Here is a 10901-nt window from a genome sequence, read left to right on the forward strand (position 1 = left end):
TTTAACTAATAATGATTGGTTTAAAATAGTTGAAATTGATGTCTCTAATTTAGGTTATGGAGGAATCTTAAAACAAATCGACCCTGTTACTAAAAAAGAACAGTTAATTAGATTTACCTCTGGAAAATGGGATAAAGCCCAATTTAATTATTCAACTATTAAAAAAAATGCTTTCTATTATTAAATGCATTTCTAAATTTAGAGATAATATTCTAAACCAAGAATTTTTATTACGCATTGATTGTAGCTCTGCTAAAAGCGTTTTAGAAAAGGACGTGAACTTGCTATGTATGAATTTAAAATTGAATATATTAAAGATAGTAATAACTACTTACCCGATTTTCTTACTCGTGAATTTTTACAGGGTACCCATGAAGCGGAATAATCCCTCTTTCAGGGGGGAAAGGCAGAGGTAATTCACCTCAACACAGTCAAAGGGCTTATAGTCCTAATGAATTTTTTAAAAGTTCGAATCCTGAATCCAGTTCATGGAGAACTATGGCAAAAAAGAATTATTCAGGAAGTCAGGCTAAAAGCCCAGCCTTTTATAAAGACCTAGTGAATGACCTTATAAATGAAGTAAGTCAGGAAAATAATCCTGAGCCTTTCTCGGCAATAATAAAACAAGAAGTCAATTGAACACCTAAAAGGTGGTCAGAGACAGTTATATATTTAGAACCAGAAGATGTTTCTTCAATACAAGATATTAAAAATATCAGAACAAGATACTTGAATGATAATTATTACCCAACGTTGTCATTAAAATCCAGATCTTGGATGAGAACTTTGATTATGCAAAAAGGAATGGAAATAACCCATTTCTGGGGATCTGAAAATAGAACTATCCCTCCTAATTTCAGTAAATACATCATCAAAGAGGTTATTTTACCTCGAAAGTGGGCTCTAAACCCAAACCAATACTTACCTCTGTTTAAAGCCCAGAATTCAAAAGAAATTTATTCTTTTAATTATTGGGATTATAAGCAGACATTTTATAATATATTTTTATATCAAAATCCCAGGAATAAGCATACATGGCTGATAAAACTTTGTCTAGAAGCCCTTAAAAAGGGGATTCCTTCATGGTTTTACAATTGGTGGACAATCTATGATGCTGAATTAAGCATCTTACCTGAACCCATAAGCAAATTATATTCAGCTTGGGTAGAGTCTTATCCTCTCATTTCAAAAATGGAAGACAATAATATTGTCGAAAGCTTATGTGTTGTTTACTTCTTCTCTGAAACAGAGATTTCATGGATATGGACATGGACCTTTGAGTCTGATTGGGATAATTTACATCTACCTATTCTAAAAAGAAATCACTATTGTAGATGGTGGAATGGAATCATTATTGACGAAAATATCAAATTAATTAAAGAAATTATAGAGAGAAACAATAGTGTTCTCGAAAATTCTATGTCTCAAGAGATTCAAAAGGTTAACCCTATGATGCAGTTAGCCAAAATGATTAGACGGAAATACCCGTAAGCTTCTGAAACAGAAATTCAACAAAAATGTCTTGATCATATGAAAAGACAGTTTTTTGAAGTATTTGATAATATGGAGACACAAACCAGTAAGAGCCTTGATAGTTGTGGTGAAGACAGCACTTTACCAGACGCACAAGGAGAAGATGAAGAAGAAGATATTTGGAAAGCTGCTATGAGAATACTGAATCAGGTTCCACTATTGGACCTAAAAGGAAAAGGAAAAGAAAAATAAATAGGTCATTATGAGTTGAGCCTCGGGGAGCCATTCATCAGAATTCAGTACTTCTTAAAGAAGCTTTTTCAAAAGCAAAGCTTTAATAAAGCTACTTTTGAAAAGAAGATTCATTGTCAGTACATTGCCAATTTTCTTTTGTTAGTGCTTTGCCAGGTGTCCTCTTAAAATATGTATCTTTTATTCTCTTCTAAAGTATATAAGGAGAGGAGTAGCTTGTTGTAAGGTGTGCTCTTTCAGTTAAGTTTTATTTTCTTAGTCCAGTGTGAGTTTGGAGTGTGAAGTATTTTCTCTTGTAAGATCTATCAGTATAAATAAGATTGAAGACGATATTATCTTAAGAGTGGGTAACCGAACTCTGTAAGATTTTGCTTTAATTTGTTTTAATTTTATGCATTAGAATCTTAAGAGTGGGTTTTACACTACGCGACTTTGGTGACGTTCCATAGACTTTTAAAAACTTAGTTCATAAACAAAGAAATGAAAGAACATATAATAAAATTATATTCTTATAAACAAGTCTACACAAATAAATCGTAAGAAGAAAATTAGCCTAGCATGTCTCTGATACCAAATCTAATGCATAAAATTAAAACAAATTAAAGCAAAAACTTACAGAGTTCGGCTACCCACTCTTAAGATAATATCGTCTTCAATCTTATTTATACTGATAGATCTTACAAGAGAAAATACTTCTACCCACTCTTAAGATAATATCGTCTTCAATCTTATTTATACTGATAGATCTTACAAGAGAAAATACTTCACACTCCAAACTCACATTGGACTTAGAAAATAAAACTTAACTGAAAGAGCACACCTTACAACAAGCTACTCCTCTCCTTATATAGTTTAGAAGAGAATAAAAGATACATATTTTAAGAGGACATCTGGCAAAGCACTGACAAAAGGAAATTGGCAATGTACTGACAAGGAATCTTCTTTTCAAAAGTAGCTTTATTAAAGCTTTGCTTTTGAAAAAGCTTCTTTAAGAAGTACTGAATTCTGATGAGTGGCTCCCCGAGGCTCAACTCATAATGACCTATTTACTTTTCTTTTCCTTTTCCTTTTAGGTTTGATGGTGGAATCTGATTCAGTATTCCCATAGCAGCTTTCCAAATATCTTCTTCTTCATTTTCTCCTTGTGCGTCTGGTAAAGTGTTGTCTTCACCACAACTATCAAGGCTCTTACTGGATTGTGTCTCCATATTATCAAATACTTCAAAAAACTATCTTTTCATATGATCAAGACATTTTTGCTGAATTTCTGTTTCAGAAGCTTGCGGGTATTTCCGCCTAATTATTTTGACTAACTGAATCATAGGGTTAACCTTTTGAATCTCTTGATACAGAGAATTTTTGAGAACACTATTGTTCCTCTCTATAATTTCTTCAATTAATTTGACATTTTCGTCAATAATGATTCCATTCCACCATCTACAATAGTGATTTCTTTTTAGAATAGGTAGATGTAAATTATCCCAATCAGACTCAAAGGTCCATGTCCATATCCATGGAATCTCTGTTTCAGAGAAGAAGTAAACAGCACATAAGCCTTCGACAATATTATTGTCTTTTATTTTTAAAATGAGAGGATGAGACTCTACCCAAGCTGAATATAAATTGTTTACGGGTTCAGGTAAGATGCTTAATTCAGCATCATAGATTGTTCACCAATTGTAAAACCATGAAGGAATCCCTTTTTAAGGGCTTTTGGACAAAGTTTTATCAGCCAGGTATGCTTATTCTTAGGATTTTGATATAAAAATATATTATAAAATACCTGCTTATAATCCCAATAATTAAAAGAATAAATTTCTTTTGAATTCTGGGCTTTAACCAGAGGTAAGTCTTGGTTTGGGTTTAGAGCCTACTTTCGAGGTAAAATAACCTTTGATGATGTATTTACTGAAATTAGTAGGGTTAGTTCTATTTTCAAATCCCCAGAAATGGGTTATTTCCATTCCTTTTTGCATAATCAAAGTTCTCATCCAAGATCTGGATTTTAATGACAACGTTGGGTAATAATTATCATTCAAGTATCTTGTTCTGATATTTTCAATATCTTGCATTGAAGAAACATCTTCTGGTTCTAAATATAGAATTGTCTCTGACCACCTTTTAGGTGTCCAATTGGCTTCTTGTTTTACTATTGCCGAGAAAGGCTCAGGATTATTTTCCTGACTTACTTCATTTATAAGGTCATTCACTAGGCCTTTATAAAAGGTTGGACTTTTAGCCTGACTTTCTGAATAATTTTTTTTTGCCACAGTTCTCCATGAACTGGATTCAGGATTCGAACTTTTAAAAAATTCATTAGGACTATAAGCCCTTTGACTGTTTTATTATATTTAATTTCTAATTGAGAAATAAGCTCACTCCTTAAACCCAAACTCAAAGCTAAGCAGGTCGTTTAAATGGCCCACCCAACTATTTTAAAAAACAAAAGTAACCCAAACCCAAACAGGTCAAACCCAAACCCAGACCCAAACCCAAACCCTAGATCCCTCTTAACAAAACAGGCCAAACTCAAACCCTAGATCCCTCTAACAAAAAGGAAAAAAAAAACCCTACATCCCAAACGCAGACCCAAACGCCACCACGAGACATTGGCTCCTCTCTCCTCTCTCCTCCTTCAGATCACTCCAAGGAGATCGGTTCCTCTCTCCCTCCTCTCTCCTCCTTCGGATCTGTGACTCCAAGTTGATTCTAGGGCTCGGGGTTCACTGTTCTCCCTCGAAGCTGGTTGCTCGTCGTCCCTCGAATCTCGTCGCCCCTCGAATCTCGTTGCCCCTCGAATCTCGTTGCCGACTCCTCCCTCGAATCTCGTCGCCGGCTCCTCCCTCGAAGCTCGTCATCCCTTGAAGCTCGCCATCCCTCGAAGATCGTCGTTTACTCCTCCCTCGACTGTCTTCCCTCCTTCAAGTTTGTAATCCCCCCCTACTCTTGAAATCGCCGTGTCCCTGCCGTTTGGGTGCGGATCCGCACCCAAAACGTACCCGACACGGGTACGGGACCAATTTGACTGTCGGGGTAACATAGCTCGTTCTCAGTCCTAAACATAGGTAAATACGTCATTCTGTTGATGGTAAAGTGGGAATATTTCTGGCGAAGACCATCATGGGAACTCAATAGGCTGGAAATAAAACTAAAGCGCTTAACGAGTAAAAATTTTAGGTTAACATTGAGCTCTTTATTTTGAATTTTTGTTTGATGAGGAATGGGAATAGATAGGAATAGATAGTAATAGGATGAGAAAACATCAACCTTGCATTGCACTTTTTCCAAATTGAAAAAGTAACTAGGTATTAGCGATAACTTTCAGAATTGACGGAGGAGGTTCTCAAATCTTAGTTGGACATCATAACTTTAAAAAGGCTATGAGAGGCTAAGTGCCTGAGATGCCTGTAGCTTCCGAAGCAAATGCTTAGCCTGTGCAATGGCCTAACATATGCATCTTGAACTTCGGACCGCTTAACCACCTGCTAGGCAGAGACCTTAAGAGGGAAGAGGGCAGTCAGTTTATAACAGAGTTTTTTTAAAAGCATTGATACTCCTCTTGGGCTTTTTAAACTGAATTAGCTCCTTGACTAGTTGATAGTGAGTAGTAAATATCAATGAATATACATAACCATGACTGTACCTAGTCACAGTTTACTTTGCTGATACCTTTTTTTTCTGTAACTTCTTTTCAGCAAATAGACATCATATCCACTATTCCTGCAAAAATGTGCCTTGATTGTTTCTTAAAGAATTAATATCTTCTTGTTGGAAGCAATTAAGAAAGATATTATAATATTTACTGGAGAACCCAAAGTAGAACCGAGCATGTAGCCAAATCCCAAAAACTTGGTAAAAAAGGCTTTTTTCCCCTCAGTAATTTATCAAGTATGAAGTCGTCTATAGTGTCATCACCGAAGCATTCATTTGTTGTTGTCAATGTTTTCAATGTCCATATTTTGAAGATATTCCCATAGCTGAATCTTTCAGTTTTTATTATATTTTATCAGGAAGACATGACTTTTAGTATTTTTCTCTGGTCTGATTATGCTTTATTATCACTCTGGTTTTGATTCTTTTTTTTAAATAATTATTGGATTTAATAATTTTCTTTGAATATTCTTCTAATTTTATATTTTACTGACCATAGTTTACTGACTACAGTCTCTGATTATAAACATCACTAAGATCATGGAAATTATGTATCAGTAGAAATGTGAAACCGAACCATTCATGAAATGCCTTTTTCAGTATGTTAATGATATGAGGCTATTGAGTCAATCGAATCAACTATTGACCATGTCCCCATGAATACCACAAAATCCCTGAGAAAAATAACCAATAAACTAAATGAGTGCCAGGAAAAATTCTCCCGAAGCCAACAAACTATATTATGAATTTTCAGTTGACTTTTGAGAAATAAAGATTAAAATTTTGCAAAGTTAAAAAAGAACTATATACTTAGTATCACACAACTAATTAATTCAATATAGCCACATGAAAAAACATGCTAGAGAAGAGAAATCACCAATTCATTATCCAGCATCAAGGAAGTGACCAATAATTCTCTACGCATTCTTCCTTCGAGCAACTCTAACTTGGAGAATGAGATGCACCTCCCTCTTAAATATGGATCTCAACTCCTCATTGGCTTCAATGCCTATTCTCCTGATACATAAAAGCATGCATATGGAAAGGGAAAAACTCATCAAATTTAAGAACAAATTTTTAATTGATCTTAATAAGACCAGGAATACATAATGGCAAAAGAAAAGTCAAAATAACATTGAACAAAAATGAAAAAGAAAAGTAGCAAAGATAATAACGTTTGATAAATAACAGATTTTAAGTCCCTAAAAGAAAATAATCATAAATAGATAATGACAAAATAAATGTTTATTCAAATCAGAGCACTTTGTCTTCATCCACAGGAAATCACAAAAAAAAAGTAGGAGAGTACCCAATCTTTGAGCCATTTTTTCCTACGAGAATCTGGCGTTGGCTTTGTTTTGGAGCGATAAAATGTTGTTCCACTCTAAGAGAACCATCTCTGAGCTCCTTCCAGTCCATCAACCGATGGTCAATAACATATGGAATCTCCTGAAACAAATGGAAACTTATCTTGAATCCTTTTGTGTAGGAAGGAAACATGTTTTGTCTGCTATCACTACTACCTGATGAATATGATCTAACATTTTCTCTCGAACCACCTCCAATGCAATAGTTTTCATAATTTCTTCACTCATGATGGTGGGATCTTCATCCCAAGGTCTTTTAACTGCCTATACACCAAAAAAAAAGAGTTCCAAGTTACATGCATAAACAATAAACTAAACAATCAAACATAACCACGAAAAATAAAATATAATCAAAAGCATAATTTCAGCTTCAAAACAATTACTTCCCCAGCAATCCTTCAGACAATAAGTCAAATAATGTATTGTAGTATAGTAGAAATAGAATATTAGATCATAGTAGATACAAATAAAATTTTTAAAAAACATATGCTTTAACATTAATTAGAATGTGCTTTCATATCTAAGGCAAACATCATCACAAAGGCTCGTTTTTTATGTTTAGAAAAGGTTCTTCAAGATACTTCCTCGAAACCTTGATATTGACACATTCGGTATTTCTTTAAGGGGTTTTCCCTAGTAACCCCCTTATACCTAGAGTCAATTTACGTAAATCACATTAAATTTCCAATTCCTACCTAAACCACTTAGAAAGTTAGTTTTTCTTCCAATTAACCACCTGATCTCACTTTTCTGCTTAAATTTCTCTAAAATCCCAAATAATACCCTCACTTAATCTCACATGTAAAGCACGTGACCTCTCTTGTTGATTCTTTGAAAGTTTTCTGCGTGAGATTAAGTGGGGCTATTGTTAGAATTTCAGGAAAATTTTAGCATCAAATTGAGGTCAAGTGGTTGATCGGAGAAAAACTAACTTTGTAGGTGGTTTAGGTATAAACTATAAATATAAGGTGATCTATGTAAATTAACCCTAAATATAAGGTGGTTTCCATGAAAAAGCCTATTCTTTAGTGGTAATCCTACTCACTGATATATTTGTTGTAGCTAGATCTTCACTATTCTTATATCAGATATTGACTACATGCCAAACCATGACCACCAATAAATGGAATGGATCCCTTAACTTCATCTAGTGGATCTAGGTTTAGTATAAATATGCTGGAAGAGTCATTTACACAGCTTCCTCTTGCACAATATCAACTTAAAATGTGTCTACGACTAATCAACCATTTCCTAAAGTAAACAGTATTTTTATCCGGTACCAAATAAATGTATAACAACATATCACTCCCATCAAAGGTAAATCCTCTTCAGCTGTCTTTTTGCCAGAATATCATTCCACCAACAAGGGGCAACTATTGGCCTGATGCTTCATGTAAAGGATAAAAGTTATGCTTTGATTAAAAATGAGGCACAAAAAACAAAACAGCCCTCACTTGCTTGTATTGACCCTCGAAAACATTCAATTGCCATATCACTGATGTTGCCTCAATATTCTTGTCATCTATAACCATGAAGCTTTTCCCCAGGATCATTGGCCAATTCACTGCCATGCTTTCAGCAAAGTTGAGCCTCATGGCCCCCCATCTAGGCCCACTCTTCCAGCCAAATTTGTTTACAAAACGTTGATTTGTTTTTCCTCTTCCCACTTATAATATATAGAGGTCGACTGTATTGAAAATTTGAAACAAAGATTTGAATTTTATGAATTGAAAGCAGATTTTGTAAGAGATAGGGTACAGGGGCACAAATATATATATATATATTCTTTCAACATATTCAATCTCCCAAATGAAATAAGCCCCTTCGAACCATGTCCTTTAAAAGAGGGGAAAACAAATCAAACTTTTCCAAAGGTACCTTGTACTACCTCTGCTGTTACTTTTACCAAAAAATAACAAAATCTAGTGAAGTACCATAGTCAAACAGCTCCAACTTTACCCCCATGTGGTACATGATGCCATCATCCACTTAAACAATTTAAAAACTTAAGAAAAGGGGGTGAGAGAGAAGAGTGTGTGTGTGTGAGAGAGAGAGAGAGAGATACCCCATGTGATACATGATGTCATGTTCCACTAAAACAATAAAAATTAAGAAAAGATGGGGAGAGAGAGAGAGAGCAAAGAGAGATTCTTCATCACTTTCCTTGGCTTCAAACATTTGAAAGACATGGCCAATTTTCTAGGAAACATAGAGAAAACCATGGTCAATGAACGTTGCTCGTATCCACGCCATTTGGGTGCCGATACGTACCCGAAACATGTTGGACACAGGTACGGCCCCCTACTAGCCATGTAGGGATATCCTAGCTTGAGGCATAGACTCTCGTGCAACTATGCCTCAACCTGAGATCCCTCCTAGAGTATTCATAATGAGTACAACTTGATGCAAGGTCGTGCTCACAATGTTCCTTGGGGTTCTAGCAGTAGAAGTGTTTACTTTCTTTAGTCTACACGTTCCACCAAATCCTCTTCTTAACCATGTCCTACGGCCGACTCTAATAACTCCATTAAACTTAGATACATCATCCCTCTCTAAATGAAAATACATAAATGCAATATGGATCATGGATATATAACTTAACATGTCTAAAGTGAAAAACAAATAACTCTCCTATCTTTTCCAAAAAAATTGTTTTTCATGATGTCGGTGATTTTGCGAGGAATTGCCTAACAAGTCGCCTGTCTCTTTCATGTTCTCTACCAAGGTGTTAAATTTTCCTTTTAGCTACAAAAATGCAAATATCTTCCAGGACCTAATAATCAGCCCTTATGACGAAAGTGTTAGCACAAAGATAGTTGTGCCTACCAATTATTGTTGCGTTACAAGATATCATTCAACTTCCCCTAAGAGTCCTAATACAAGCAACTGGAGAGTTTCCTCCTGTTTTAACCCATGACAAGCTTTCTTTTCAATGATCGAGAATGTGTTAAGAACTTCTACGAACCGGACCAAGCGCATAGGCACCTAGGCAAGAGATTTAAGCAGTACGTAGCTGTTGTTAGCATTAGGAGGAAAAGTACACTTTTTGAAGTTTCAAACTCCAATCCTCATTTTTTTACATAAGATGGACTAGGATGCATAGTTCTGATCTGATCAATTTTGACATGGCTCATTTTCTTTATTAGGTAGTGTACATAAGCGAGCAATATAGCCCTTTTTGATGCAGTGTCACCTGCGTTAAGCGGCCCATTCTCTCTTAAGCACTTTTGAGACATAGGAAGGCGGCCTAAGTACATGTTAGGCTTCGGCGGGTGCCTAGGTGGACACTCAGATTGTTATTTAAAACAATGTTTCTTTTTATGACTAGTTTCCTTTCACTTGCATTACCAGGTTTCTTGGGTATTCAAACCTTCTCAAATAACCTCTACTCTCGAAGTCATAGGATTACAGTCATTAAAAGCAATAATCAAACAGTTACTTCAGTGGAATTTAAAGGGTAATTGAAGAAAGATATGTTTTCGAGAACCTTAGCTCAGAGACGCTACTTTTCGTAATATATTGGAGATAATGATGACCATGTATATTCCAGGTTTTACTAATTAAAACCTTGTGCAATCAACAACAGTATACAAGATGCTCCACCAAAAAAGAAATATTTACTAAAATTATATGTGTATTTGAACAGAAATCAGATATCATAATATAAAGTCTGTGTGACTGGCTAACATGGTTAACTAAAGAAGTAAGATGCACACCATACAGTACTGTCAGTAATAGCCATTGCCTTTGTAAAGAAATTAACAAGGTCATAAGATAATTCTTACTAACAACTGAAATATAGGGAGTTTTAAACATCAAAATCACAACATGACTAAATAAGAAGACATACCTGCTCCATGAGATACCGAAGAAGGTCTTTTACACCAGAACCTTTTAGTCCAGATACCATGAAGAACCTACAGAACGCAAAAAACATTATACAAAATGATTGTAGCACAATTATTAAATGACCAAGGGCGCTGCTGACCTCTCAAAACCAGGAAGATCTTCAAATTCTTCAGCAACCTTTAGCAAATCTTTCTTATTCTCCACTAGATCAACTTTATTCATGCACAATAACCTCTTTTGTTCAGGGTTAACCTTTTCGCCCAGATGTTTGATTAATTTTATCACCCTACTGTCAGGCCTACACAAAGG

General features: G+C 35.2%; 1 protein-coding gene across 1 annotated transcript in view; it reads right to left on the reverse strand.

The window, feature by feature from the left end:
- Window positions 1-10901, reverse strand: part of LOC109837306 (GTP-binding protein ERG) — a 16186-nt gene that overhangs the window by 812 nt on the left and 4473 nt on the right. Inside the window, 5 exon segments of the mRNA XM_020405494.1 lie at window positions 6254-6393; window positions 6686-6825; window positions 6900-7007; window positions 10594-10660; window positions 10732-10890. Of these exon segments, the coding sequence (XP_020261083.1) occupies window positions 6294-6393; window positions 6686-6825; window positions 6900-7007; window positions 10594-10660; window positions 10732-10890 (574 nt within the window). The 3' untranslated portion in view covers window positions 6254-6293.

The sequence above is a fragment of the Asparagus officinalis genome, chromosome 4 (genome assembly GCF_001876935.1).
Source record: "Asparagus officinalis chromosome 4, Aspof.V1, whole genome shotgun sequence".
In the NCBI taxonomy this organism is placed as follows: domain Eukaryota; kingdom Viridiplantae; phylum Streptophyta; class Magnoliopsida; order Asparagales; family Asparagaceae; genus Asparagus; species Asparagus officinalis.